Below are 14,732 nucleotides of genomic sequence, written 5' to 3' on the forward strand. Positions count from 1 at the left end.
ATATTATGCATTAGTCTAAAATCTTATACATTTTAAACATAAACATTAACTTAAAGTCTTATAATAACTAATAACACAAAATATTAAGGTTTACAATACTTAAATTCCACATAAGAATAGCCATCATTCATCACTAATAACACAAAATATTAATTGTGTATGATGACCGGGCCACCAGGCCGACTTCAGGTGACCCGAGCCATGACGCGGACCCGACCCAAAATAATGACCAGGTTTATTTTTAGACCCTTATCCGGTCCTGGACTCGATAAAATCACACCAAAATAGCCCCTAAAATGTTTAGGGTCGGGTCGGACCGGACCGGGTCGGGCCATGCACACCCCTTTTGCAGATAAGATACAAGGATATAAAGATACAAAATCGACTAGATAAGATATAGATAAAGATATAGTAGGTTTGTTTGAGCGCCATTCTCAAAAATGTTTTTTTAATTATATTTTTAAAATAAATTTTTTACAAAAATAAAAGTGATTTTATTTTTGAATATTTTATATTAAAAATTTTTTTTATTTATTAATTATGTTTGAGTTAAATAAGATAAAAATATTTTTTTGTTTATTTATTATGTAAAAAATATATTTTTTAAGAAAAAATCTTTTAAAAAAAGATGTAAATTGTAGCTTCTCAAAAAAGATTTTTTTTTTCTAATACTTTTACTTTTACTATTAGAAATTTGCCAAACACACTAAAAAAAAAATTTTTTTGTTTATCGATTTAATGACGCTCAAACAAGTACATTATATTTAGAGATACTGATTTAATCCTAACAAGAATGATAGGAGACACTAACAAGAAATACAATTTATTTTTTATTTTTCTTTCATTATTTTTATTAATTTTTTATAAATATATTTTTTATTATTCTATTTTTCTTCGCAAATTTTTTGAATAAAAAAAATGAAAATAAATTAAATTTTTATAATTTGTTCTAATTTATCACTAAATAAAATACAAAATATTAAATTTTATGTTTATGTCCTTTATGTCTTGTTGTGAGTGTCTTGTCTTATCCATTCTGATAATCAAACACCACATTATTGTTTAGTGAACCTAAACCTACTTTATTAAAGTGTGTCTGAAATATTTAAAAATTATAATTATTTGAATCATTTTTTAAAATAATATAGAGGTAAATACTAAATCGGTACTTGAAAAATTCTAGCGCTGACAATTATACAATTAAAAATTATTCAAATAAATATTTGCCATAGCGGAAGGGGATGCAACGACGAATGCCGGTCATGGCGGAGGAGACGCAGAAAGAACGCAACGACGTGTTGAAGAAGAAGAAGCAGCAAATACAAGAACACGGCAAGGTACTGCCATGGCGGAAGGAGACACAGTAACGTGTGGCGGAAGGGAACATGAAAGGGGACGCAGCTGCGTGTTAAAGAACAAGAAGCGGCGAACATGAAGAACGCAGTGTCGTACCATAGCGGTCTTCTTCTTCAATTGCCATGGTAAAAGGAGACGCAACGACATGTTGAAGAAGAAGAAGAAGCGAACACGAAAAAGAAGGAGGTTGTCAGAAATGTCGTCGGAGCTCTCTGTCATCATTGGAACTCTTTTTTAACGGTCGCATCAGCGTTTTCGTTCACTATGATGTCATCCTTTTTATGATTGAGTGATTTTGTCGAAGTTTAAAATTTTTTAAAAATTATTTTGTCAATAACAAAAATTAAATACTATTTTATTAGTACCAAAACTGTTTAGATACCAATTTGTTATTTATCTCAATAAAATATTATCAAATAATTATTTTATATTCGAATATTTTAAATAAAAATTTATTAAATATCATAATCTAATGTTAAATTTAGATGATAAAGATAAAAATATGAAAGTGAAAATATAAAAAGATCAAAATTAAAGAGAATCATCATCATCACATGCAATTTTTTTATTTTTATACAAATTAAAAATTAATAATTTTTTTATTTAAACAAAAAAGCAAATATATGAAGTGTGATATTAAAGCAAGCGATCTGTCACAAAAAAAAAAAAGCAAGCGATCCAAGCCTAAATCTGACGCTATTTAAATAAGATAATCTTAAAAAAAAAAAAAAAAAAAAAGATAAGATAAGCAATTTGTTTAAAATCTAGCTTACGACGATACTTTAAAAACTAAATCAGTAGTTGAATAATCGTAAAATTGACAACTAGGGTTTTTGACAAACGAATCGATTGTGACAGAGGGTGCATCCAATTTTCCTCTCGATTGTGAAGATCAGTCCCAGCAAAAAGAAGAAGAAAAAAATCTCCACACGGCATCATTGCTGTTATCCACATAAAGTCCCACTCGGCTTCACTGCTACTTTCGCGTGTTACTATTTTCTGCCATGGGAAGGGGAAAATTCAAGAGCAAGCCCACCGGTCGCCGCCAGTTTTCCACCCCGGAGGACATGGGTAAGCACAATTCAATTAATCCCCTTTTCAATTTTTTTTATCTCCTTGATCCCCGAGAAAATTCTGTTTTTCAGTGTAGCTTGTTCTAAATTAGCTTTAAGATTTGGGAGGTTTAACTTGTATTGGGTATGCTTTGATTTCTAACCCTACTTAACTTCTAATTCCATATTTCTTTAGCAAATTCTGATTTTTAAGCTTGAAAGAACATTTACTATTGATTTTTGGCTTGTGAGTATGTTCCAAACTTTTCGTATGGAGGTTTATGCTTATTATTCGAATTTCGGAAAATTCTGTGGTTACTGTCTTTTTGGTTGATCCAGATTAACAACGAGATTGGGAGATTCTCGAATATGTTGTTTATTTGAATTCAAATTTACTGTGTCTACCTTCATGCGATGTGAAATAGAGTTATGTGCTTCTGTTTGATCGGTTCTAGATTCTATACTTGAATGAGATATGAGAAGCTAAGGATTTTAAGTTATGTTGTAGTTTTATTTTAGTGTTTTAGTCCTTTGCGTCTATTTGGGTGTCTCTGTTGTTTTTGTTGCAGGCATTTTTGCCTTTGTTCTAAGGGTCATGTAATTTTCGAGCTTCTTCCTATTGGAAGTCAAGCGTTGCTGAATTATCGTTAAAAACCTGATATTTCCACTGATTGGTGCAGCTGCCGGTACGTCTTCTCGTCCCAAGACTTTCAGACAGGTTTTCTTCTGCCTCTTATTCCGCAGCTCTTTATATTCTGTGTTATTCATGTGTGCACACTTACACATACTTATGATCACTTAAACACAGGATATTCTTTGTTGTATGCATGGAGTTTCTATGGGGATGATTCATGTTTTAATCCTTACACTATTAAGTTTTCCATTCCTTCATAGAATTTTCTCTTCTTTAAGTATGGCCTTTGTATTTGTGAATTTAATAGAAAGAAGCTGAGCATGAAGAGGAGTCAGAACAGGAATCAGAGGAAGTATCCGAGAATGAATCTGGAGAAGAATCTGAAGGAGAAACTAAAGTCAGTATTCTACTTCCAATTCTTGATTGTTGAGTGTTTTTGACTTTTTGTGTCTCTATTTCTGCCTGTATTATTGCCAAATACGAAATTGACTTCATTGTTGCCATATAATGCCTGCAGAAAACAAAAGGTACTCAAGGGATTATTGAGATTGAAAACCCTAACTTGGTGAAGCAAAAGAACGTGAAGGCTAGAGACATTGATGTGAGTTCATCTTTCTGCTTTTTGGATCTTCCATTGACATATTTGTAGTAATTACGTTATATGGGAATAATAAGCACGTTTTCTTCCAAATGCAGATTGGGAAAACAACCGAGCTTTCAAGGCGGGAAAGGTATACATTGTTATACTTGTTTTTTGAAAAGATAATCACACAACTTTTTCTTTCAGTTATAAATTGGCAAAATATTGGGACTGCAACTTCTGTATTAACAGATTTTTCTAATGTACTTACAATTTACCACTTGTTTACAGAGAAGAGCTAGAGAAACAGAGAGCTCATGAGCGCTACATGAGGTTGCAAGAGCAAGGAAAAACAGAACAAGCAAGGAAGGATTTAGGTACCAGTAGCTCCTGAATAATGCATCTACTTGTTTGTCAACAGAAATATATATTCTCTAAATGACTAACTTTCTATTTCTCTTGTGCGCAGAACGTTTAGCTCTTATACGTCAGCAGAGGGCAGAAGCTGCGAAGAAGCGTGAAGAAGAGAAAGCTGGTAAGATTTTAAAACTGTTTGGTTTGTCTAACCCTCATTTTCTTGTACCCCCCGAATTGAAACTGATAATTAATCAATTTGTTTCAGCCAAAGAACAGAAGAAGGCTGAAGCTCGCAAGTAAAATTCTATGGGAGATTTCATATGTCCTTAGTTTTAGTCAAATTCTGTAGGTGCAGTATGTGTTCTCAACGCATTTTAAACTTTTGTTAATTTAATGTTATATTGGGTTTTAGATTTACCAATCCGCTTTGGTAACATTTTAATGCAAATATTTCCTCATTCACGTATCTTGAAATCAGACTAATTTTATATATATCATTATATTCCTCCACTTCTTTTTCTGTCAAGATGATTTTCGTTTCTTGTTTTATAATCAACCTCATTTTTAAACAAGTGTTGGGTCATCTACTTGGTTAAGATCGATAGTTTTGCGATAAGCACATTGGATCAAGTGTTTGTTGGCTTGTTGCTCCTTCAAGGTTCATGTTAAACAAGCTCTAACATAATAATTCTTTTACAGTGTTTACGAGTTTGGAATTTTGATTTTGAAAGGGAAAAGGGTTCTAGGTGTAATGTTTAGTTTATTTTATACTCCAAAATTTTCCTTTTGTTCCTCTTTACTTTTTTCTAAAATCCAAACTTACACACACATATTAGATCAAAGAATAAAAGGTGGTGACTTTATATTTAGCTCGAAACACAACATTTTTTTTAGATCAGTAATAAATAACTCGACCTTTTTAGGGAGTACAGAGTACTAATGTCAAGTGATTAAATTTAATCCCCTTTGGCATTGCCATCAAGGACCAAATCAACCACAAGAAACAGATAAGCCAATAAACATAAACTAATAGTCAAGTAAACAAACATACATAATCAAAACATTACTCAAATGCAATACGTTGAAATGAATTTTTTGTTATGTACTTCCACCACCTGTGCTGCATAAGAAGTCAATGTACTCACTTTCCCCACTTTATCCATCTATGCTCCTCAATTATTGACTTTGATTCCCATTCTTTTTTTGCCTTGTATTCACTTTCTCCTTTAAATTCCACAGTTGTATTCTGGAATATATGTTTTATGTTGCTTGTCTTGTTTCTTAAAAATCTCAACTCCCAATTTGTATCCATATTTTCATGTAACCACTTTACAATGTTTTTATTATCAACCATCATTTTTACATCTTCTTCTTTTACTCCTACTTCTTCGAGAACAAATTGTAAGGACATTTGTTGTCCAACCAGTAATGCATCTCCCATTGACTCATGACTCACAAATTCGCCCATATAACAGTGTATTTCTTCATTTGGTTCCTGCAAATATCCACCCACACAAAATATATTTCTATCTGATTTATACCCAATACAGTTCCACCATATCCATTTCCTGTCTTCTTCAAATTGCACTTCTCTCCTATGTACACAACTTCTCACTTTTTTCACCTCATACCATTGGTTAACTAATGTTTTTACTTTTTCCCACTCACTTTTCCATAAAACAACTTTATTCTCAAAGATTTTACTATTCCTGCAATTCCAAACAGTCCACAAAATAGCAAAGGAACAAAAGATTTTAACAACTTCACAGTATTTGCTAAAAAGGTTAATAATTTCAACTAGATTAGCATTTAGCTAAAAGTTTGACTTCAAAAATTTAATAATGTTAACTCTAAAATCAATTAGTAAATATTTATTTTTGTACGTATTAGAATTTAATAATTGATCACCATTTAGATAAATAACGTGATACTTGTAAGTTATTAATAAGTTAACGTAACTTATTGTTTAATGTATTTTATGGAATCATGTATTATTTTATTTTTTATAAGTTTATATTATTTTAATAATTATTTTTAGTGGGGGAAGTAAATCTGTAAATCATATCATTTTCTTAATAATAAGATCACCTTTTCATTTCATCAAAGCCTTCCTAAATTACTCCTAATTCTTGTGATTTATAAACAATTGAATATCGATATTTTATTTTTGTGCCTCATGTTTACCCATCTTTTCCTGTGAGTTACATTCCAGCTATTATTTTCTACCTATTTTCTATTACTAATGACTAATGAATAATGTTACATCGAAATTTAAAAAATTGTGTATATTAAAAATCAATTCCTAAATCAGTATCTATATATTTGTATATAAAATATAAATACTGTCATTTCACATATTTCCTTGGAAGTAGATGATAAGAAACAGAAGCGCATCAAAACCAAAAGGAAACAGCACATAAGAAAATATGAAATTAGATAAATTGGATAATTATGAATATCTTAAAAGGTTAAATGAAAGTGAAAAACACCTAGGCTCTAGCTAATATCCAACAGATTCCCTCTTCCGACCAAAACATAAACATAAATTATGGTTTGATGCTGCTTTCTAGAATATCATTCTGATGCTGTTGTCTGGGCAATCTCTACATGGTTGGTTATAAACAAGGCAGATTCTGAATTTAAAATTACAGACACTTGTACTACATACTCAATTAGAACAACATCCACCTTTTTTCACGGCTGAGACGTCGTCCCGGGAACCAACATTGATAGTCTGCCCTTTCGGCAATGCTGCTGGATCATTACCAACTTCAAGGGCCTTCTTGCTTACGACGCTGTGGATCTGGGTCAGGACTTCTGTGAAGGCATTCTCAACGTTCATCGACTCAAGGGCAGATGTTTCCATGAAAAATGTGCTCTCTCTTTCAGCAAAGGCAGTGGCGTCTTCGACGGAAACTGCTCGCAGATGGCGCAGATCTGCCTTGTTTCCTACAAGCATTACCACAATGTTGGCATCTGTGTGATCTCTCAGCTCCTTTAGCCATCTCGCCACATTTTCAAACGTAACATGGCGAGTAACATCATAAACTAGTAGAGCACCAACAGCTCCTCGATAATAAGCACTTGTAATTGCCCGGTACCTTCAGTGAAGAAAAACAAGCTAAGATAGATATCTTACATGAAAATTTAAATATATACAGCATGGAAGATCATCAATCACACGGAATCTACCCAGCGTTACTTCTAAGATTCTTGTTAGGATTCAAGAAACCACAGACCAATATGATACATGGTCACGAAGATAGTTTCATCAAAGGATGTCCACTTTATTCTGGCTTTTATTACCATTTATCAAGAAGCATGATTGAGAAGCTAAATGATAATGAATAACCAATGTAATTCACCTTAAAAAGGAATATTAATGTCATGCAACTTAGCATGTTGACATTGCAATCCAAAATTCTTGAGATCTAAAAAAGGAAGATCCGGGGCTTCGATCAATGTTATTAGTTCCCACTTCCCAACAACAGGGGAGAAGAGGTTTCTCTAGGAGATTTCAAAGAGAAAATTTCATTGCATTATTTAGTTAAAAGTTGTACAGACATTAAATCTTGAAGAAAATTGAAAATGTCCAAACATAAAAGTAATGCTGTTCCTCAAAAATCCTTTTACATGAATTCAGAACCAACTTAAGCATTTCCCACATATAACACTAGTATCTATACCTAAATTGTAAGAAAAATTGCCACAATGATATTTTCCTTAACCATCTGAGATCTTCACATTTTTAAATTCTTTTCAAGATGCTACGGACAGGCCAGGAGCTTGGAACCAACATTGAAATGCCTACTTATTGCCCCAGATGAAGGCTAAGGAAACAGCTCAGATTATTCAAACGGCTATTCAATACCATAAATGGCAGGACCGGTAATAAAGCATAAGAATACAATAGCTTTAGCAAGAAGCAACATTTTGCTTGCTAACAATGTTCCTTGCAAGGAAACAGAAAGCTCCAATGTACTTCCTATCTAGCTACTACAAGCAACATGGCGCATGAAAAAAACACAAACAAACAACAGCACTTTAAACCACCACCACATCAAAAATAAAATCAAAGCCACTCATATGTTTAAAAATAAATAAAATTGAAATGAAGCATGAATGGAACCAGAGAGAAGGGAGGAATGAATGTAGAACCTCTCTTGACCAGCAGTGTCCCAAATCTGAGCCTTGACAACCTTATCATCAACCTTAATGCTTCTGGTGGCGAACTCAACACCAATGGTGGACTTGGATTCAAGGCTGAACTCATTCCTTGTGAAGCGAGAGAGAAGGTTCGATTTTCCGACGCCAGAGTCACCGATCAGCACCACCTTGAAGAGGTAATCGTAATCGTCATCCGCTCTGTAGGCCCCCATTTCCCAGAAAGAAAACAAAAGAAAGAAAGGATTTTGATTGGGTGAATTTTAAGGAGGCTCAAATGGGTAGTTGAAAATGGAAGTGGAAGATAAGGGTCATAGTTGAAGATGGAACGAGATTTGGAAATTGGAAGGGAGGTTTAAAAAAACGAAACTTTGTTAGTTTGTTAAAGAGTGAATTGGAATTGAGAAGCAAAGTGAAAGAGAAAGAGAAAGAGAAAGAGGTAGGCGCTGGAAATGTGGGATTCTTCGTTGGCACAATGTGGGAATCAGTCACGCCGCTCAAATCTTAACTGGGCTTTCACCAAAAATAACACTTCCACCAAAAACAATTAACTACTTTAACCCTTCATTAACGTCATTTTTTTTGCTTACTATAATGCTTCATTTCTAACATCAAATTTACAAATTAAACTGAAAGACAAAGTATGATCATGTACAGTATGCAATGAACTAACAGTTTTTGTTAAGATCTTTTTTTTTATGTTGTCAATATAAAAGAAAGTTTTAATTTAATCGGTTATATTAGAGAGAAAAAAAATTAAATTTATTTTATTTAGTATATATTAATTTTAACAATAATTAATAAATATTAAATAATATAAATTTTGACTAGTTTTAATTATTTTTTGTTAAAAAATATTTATGTAATCTAATATTTAAAGAGAAAATTTACATGTCTTTATAAAAAGTTGATAGTTGAAAATTGTTAAATACATTTAGTCTATTATCTCACCATTCTCAACTATTAATTTTTTATGAAGATAGCTATATGTGAGTCTTTATCAATATTTAAATATATACTATTATATATGTAATTTTTGGAAAAAGAAAATTTAAATAGCACACCATATAATGTTTCTATAAAATCGGTTTCACTAAAAGCCCAACTAGGAACGAAACCAACTCTAGCCAATTAATTGAAAAATATATTTATTACAAAAAAAAAATCCAACTCTCACTACTATAATTTTTTGAATTTCAAAATCAAAGATAAAAAAAAGTTGGTTTATATTATAGTTGACTCTCTACACTTTCTAAAGAAATGAATATTAATATTTTTATTTTGATAATATCACTTTTTTTTTTCTTTTTATAAATTCATGCAAATATGTAATATAAAAAAAAATCATGTACAATCATATATGAAGTAAAGTTATCAAAAACTATGAATGATAATATCATTTTCCCTCATTAGAATTTGAAGTAATATATTCTATAATTCCCATCTCCTTATTACAACCTTCAATAGCCAAAAAGCATCCTATCTAATTCTAACATTTTCTTACGAGCACCACAGTACTGCTACTCCCTTACGTTGGAAACTAAGTATGAGTGTATGACGCCCATTTTTAAGAGAAGTGTTAGACACGCTAAATTTTGTGATTTATAATTATTAATTAGTTATCATTATTATTTTTAATGTTATGAGATTTTATCCAATAATATGAGATTATTCATTTTTTTATTAATTAAATACTGACCAAATTTTAATAAAAATACTAAGCTTAAACTTTCTTCATTTTTAATTTGATGAGTGGTGAGCAAACCATATAATTACATATCTTCCGATCCTCTTCACAAAACATTGGCATCATATATATTTATATACATGAAATAAATACTAACTATTTTTTTTTATTTTTCACTAAAAAATATATTAATACCCTAAACATTTCTCTATGGATATATAAAATTAGCTTATCAAAAGTGCGTAAATCAAGCTATAGGTTCTAGATAGCTAGTTGGAAGAGAATAAAAGAAGTGGTGGGTGGTTAACTGGTTATGATGATTCAAGTTTGTGGGCATCATTATAGCATACGTGATGGTTCATGCATATACATGAAAATCGATATGTTTTGGTATAAGTGATGATGATGAGTGTGACATGGCATTAACAAGTCCATCTCATCGCCTAGTCAAATCATATCATATCATATGTATTTATGCATCAATTGAAACTTTGAAATATATGCATAGATGATGATATCATAAGCACTGTTCTTATGAAACCACAAGTAACATAACGCAATCCAAATTCGCAACTGTGCTGGGTGTTGTTCTCTCTAATAATCTTTCTCATGTATGTAAGTATATATGTAGCACACTCCAAATTGAAGACAAAAAGTTCCAATTTTTGTAAAAATTAATAATATTAGTACCATACCCTTTCAGGCCAGACTTTTCTGCTCCCTACAAACCAGATGCCATTTTAAATAGCAAAAGAGCGATCTATATGCCATCTATTAATCTATTATCTTTAAAATAAATAGCTTCAATTATATATATAAACAAAGATTCTAGAGTAAAAAGTTATCAGTAGAAAATCTTCCAAATATATAGCTCCCTAACAAAATTAAGTTATCAAATATTTTGTTTTTGTGAAAGGAATAAACATTTCTCATCTATCACATATTTCTCTATTATTTCTTTTCACATACTTTTTCTCATCACATATATGTTAAAAGTTTAAATTAATGTTCTTTCAATGATATCTAAACAAATTTTTAAAATGTAAAAAAGGAGAAATATATGAATAAAAAATTTATTTATTTTAACCAAAATTTAAACTTTTTTAAAATTAAATATCATTACCTTCTAAGCCAAAACCACAGATATATTATTGAAAAGATTTTAAATATATCCAAAATATTAATATTTCATTAATCTTATCCGGTGATTTTAATTAATATATTTTATATATATTTTTTATAATTAAAATTATTAGAATATCGAATATCTGGTACACTTAAAAATTAAAATCTTCCTATATCATCATTACCCTTTATAAACTCTCCTTATCTATCTCAGAAAGGTAACATCAGTATGCAGTAGAACTATCGTGGCAGCAAAAGAAACATGATGAATTATGAATGGAAAACTTTTTTTATTTTCGGCAATTAATGTTAACTTCAAATATAAACAAATGAATCCCAAAAGCTGGCATAAAATGAGAGCGTTATGATCTCACCTAAACTGGCACTTCAAATCCTCAATAACTCCATCCACATTTATTTTAGTATTTAATGCACACATGTACTTAACTTAGTTTTTGGATCATTATTATTTATTTCTTGCAGGTGATTCCAATAAGAGCAATATGATGATGATGCCAATATATATAACTTGACATTAAACTGAGTCAAAAGAAAATAGACGGAAAATACATAATAGTATATAATATAATATAATAATATTCATGATTTTGAACTTAAGTAGAGACTTTCATTGTCAGTTTCAGGAACGAACCCTATTCCTAACCCTAACAGCAATAATTAGCTTAGATATAGGGAGACATTCAGAATAAACGAAAAGAACGGTAAACACAATTCATGACACACAACAGCATATATCCAAATCCCGTTTCCATCTTTCCCTAAATCTGCAAAATTAATTTAATAACACAATAAGTACAAGTAATAAGAAAGGGATAAATATTATTAAGAAAAATAATATAATTGAAAGGTAAAAATTCAGGTAAAGTAAATTTTATTTAAAATTTTTAGTTAAATTATTATTCAACGATTTAGATTATTATCTTCACATAAAATTAACTGTAATTGAATTTTTATTTTATTGAAATGAAAATAATTTATGGTGGCGAGAGAAAGAAGGAAAGAAACCAGATGAGATAGTAAGAGAAGCCATGCTGGAGAGGGTGGAGGGTGACGCCCCAGTCATCGGTGAGAACGGTGTGGCCGGAGGAATCGATAAGCACCGCCTCATCACCAAAAGCGTGACGCACGTTAAAGGGACCCACATCGACTTCGCATGCCATGTCATTTATGTACACCGTACATTTCGCCGCTGACGCATCACCACTACCACAACCACCACCTGCACCTGACACACACCACACCGAATCAAGTCTCATGTGCACATAAAACGCATACAAATTAAACCTAGCTAGCTACCCTAAGCCATGCACACGTCCATCTACACCAATTCATTCTTTGATAAATTTATTTGTTACCTTGAAATGGGGATGGAACAGTAATAGGTGTAGCGGTTGTGTTAGTGAAGGAAGGAGGAGGAGTTGAAACCGGACAGAAGCTGATGTATTGTTGTGGCTGCCTAATCTTGACGGTGGCCGCTGCCTTGTCTTGTTCATGGTATCTCTTAGAGGACGGTTCTACTCCTCCATGGCTCATGATTTCGCTAAGGAGCAGATCAGTGCAAGGATCAACGTTTTCTTGATAAACAAGATGAGGAGGTTGATGATTATTCATCACACTATTAGAGATCTCAGTAGTTGCAACCACGCCACTACTATTATGGAACACAGGGAAGAATGGTTCGATCGGTAGTGGTGGAGGAACCAAAAGATGATTGATAGTGTTGTTATTATTGGTTTCGTTGTGATGAAAGTAGTTCTGGTTCACAGAGGCTGTTGGAGAATTAGGCAGCAGCATCACCACATCGGTGAAAGCGGGAACGAACTTTGGAGATGATTTGTCAGAGGAAGAGGAGGAGGATGAGTTGGTAGTGGCTGAGATGAATTGTGGCTGCGGCGGCGGTGACGGTGATGGAGTGTTGTTATTCCTATTATTATTATTAGTGAGGTGGCGAAGCTTGTGCTTGCTCCTTGATTTGCGGTTCTGGAACCAGTAGAAGACGTTGGCGTCACCCACTTGACCGTACTCCTGTAACTGCATCCTTATCTTCCTTATCTCATCCCTTGGAGGATTCACCATTCCAGAATTGAATATCGCCTCCAGAATCCGGATTTGTTCTGGTTTTGGGTTCCATCTTGGCTTCGGTTCTGGACTCTTCTCATCACATCCTAATCCTATATACAAATATTATTAACTAGTAATTCATTTTAACTACTTAATTGGTTTTTAAATTATTACCTGAAATAGGATTATAAGGGGCTGATCTGTGGCAAGATGCATTAGTAGTTGAGACCATGTCATGCTGAAACTGGTTGCAAGGCTTCGATTTAAACATGCTTGGCCAATGTCTGTTCGAGGATGCCATCACCAAAATTTCAAGGCCCTGCAATATACACATATATATACCTTACAAATTAATTAAATTCACTCTTTTCTTCATCATGCTTTTGGTAATTGGACTACATATATATACTCAACTGAATCAGATCAATACTAGGTAGATGGCTGGGCCAATATAATAGAATTAACATACATACCTTTCGCTTCTTTTCTATATAGTCTCTGATGTTTGTGATGAGTCTGCCAATTATAATAAAATATATTAGTCTTATATTTATATTATTATATGTATTTTTCAGTCAGGCACATAAAACGACACACACACACACATATATATACGAAAACATCTTATAAATTAGTATAGCATGATCATGCATGTAGAAAGTAGAATAATTAACGATGATTCATCATAGGCAGTACCCATATATTAGATTTTAGTACGAGAAAGAATGGAAAATGAACTATCAATAAATTAAAAAGAAATGCAAGAGGTTCATAAGAATTTATTATGTTTTTAATTTATATTTTTAAATATTGATAATTAATTACTAACGAAATTAAATAAAAAACAAAAGAAATAAACCCTGGGCGGTTATATATCTACTTTTTTGCATTAATAGTAATATTGTTTGGAGTGGAGGTACTCTAGAATGAAAGGTACAGGGGAACTGAAGTGAAAGAGTAGGGAGTAGTTAATTCAGAATCTGAGAGCTGCAAAATAAAGATGACAGAAAAGGGTCTTAATGTTACCTAGGGCTTTCAGCAGAGGGAGCAGCAGAGTGATGGATGAGTTCTGATCATCATGTCTCTAAAATCTCTTTCTTTTACAAGTGTATGTGGTGGTGGTATTTATGGAATGAAAGGAGGAAAGGAAAAGTAACACTAAGAATAACACTACTAATAATTTATGTGATGGGATGGGATTATTCTAATGGGAAAGGGTTGTTGCAAGAATAAATAGGGAGGGGGTTTCAAAGGAAGAAAAAGGGTCAAGGAGAAGCGTTTGATTGGAAAAGCGGTGGTGGGTTAGTAATTGCAACTTTTCCTGTAGATTTATTTTGGGCAACAAGTATAGAGAGAAGGCCAAAACTTTTTGGATTGACTCGAGGGAACCTTATTTATTATCCCCATTACATAAGCCACTAATATTATGGACTAATATTACTACTCTTTTTGACTCAAATTCATGCATCCATATATCCAGCCACACTTTTAATGGAAGAAGAAAAGTTGGAACTTATATGGTTTTTTGAAAAATGAACTGCCTTTTATTTGGAGATAGTGGACTATTAATATGAATTATGTCCACATAAGTTTATTTTACTGCCCATTAATATCAGTATTATTAGTCATCAATTGTTACGTTAATCAGATAAGGATGTAGATATGGTTATTACTTATAAAAATTTCACTTAAAAA

At 32.1% G+C, this 14,732-nt stretch overlaps 3 protein-coding genes across 4 annotated transcripts; 1 reads left to right on the forward strand and 2 right to left on the reverse strand.

Moving 5' to 3' along the window:
- The first annotated feature begins 1,986 nt into the window (after window positions 1-1,986).
- Window positions 1,987-4,489, forward strand: LOC112733559 (uncharacterized). Its single transcript, XM_025782562.2, has 8 exons — window positions 1,987-2,427; window positions 3,089-3,126; window positions 3,350-3,439; window positions 3,560-3,643; window positions 3,739-3,773; window positions 3,914-3,999; window positions 4,092-4,157; window positions 4,245-4,489. Exons 1-8 carry the CDS (start codon window positions 2,361-2,363, stop codon window positions 4,277-4,279), a joined length of 501 nt encoding a protein of 166 aa, XP_025638347.1. The 5' UTR covers window positions 1,987-2,360; the 3' UTR covers window positions 4,280-4,489.
- Window positions 4,490-6,396: 1,907 nt separating this feature from the next.
- Window positions 6,397-8,682, reverse strand: LOC112733562 (ras-related protein RABA1f). The gene is made up of 2 exons (XM_025782565.2): window positions 8,138-8,682; window positions 6,397-7,080 (listed from the first exon to the last, which is right to left on the reverse strand). Exons 1-2 carry the CDS (start codon window positions 8,356-8,358, stop codon window positions 6,648-6,650), a joined length of 654 nt encoding a protein of 217 aa, XP_025638350.1. The 5' UTR covers window positions 8,359-8,682; the 3' UTR covers window positions 6,397-6,647.
- A 2,840-nt stretch (window positions 8,683-11,522) lies between these two features.
- On the reverse strand, window positions 11,523-14,336 carry LOC112733560 (WUSCHEL-related homeobox 9). Of its 2 annotated transcripts, none has more exons than XM_025782564.3 (6): window positions 14,064-14,336; window positions 13,511-13,553; window positions 13,212-13,356; window positions 12,332-13,147; window positions 11,982-12,195; window positions 11,523-11,740 (listed from the first exon to the last, which is right to left on the reverse strand). In XM_025782564.3, coding segments are annotated over exons 3-6 (1,158 nt in total). In that variant the 5' UTR covers window positions 13,339-13,356; window positions 13,511-13,553; window positions 14,064-14,336; the 3' UTR covers window positions 11,523-11,739. The 2 variants fall into 2 exon arrangements, with proteins under 2 accessions (XP_025638349.1, XP_025638348.1); XM_025782563.3 differs by having other exon boundaries at window positions 11,982-12,201.
- Between the last annotated feature and the right edge of the window lie 396 nt (window positions 14,337-14,732).

Source organism: Arachis hypogaea, chromosome 13 (assembly GCF_003086295.3).
Source record: "Arachis hypogaea cultivar Tifrunner chromosome 13, arahy.Tifrunner.gnm2.J5K5, whole genome shotgun sequence".
NCBI lineage: Eukaryota > Viridiplantae > Streptophyta > Magnoliopsida > Fabales > Fabaceae > Arachis > Arachis hypogaea.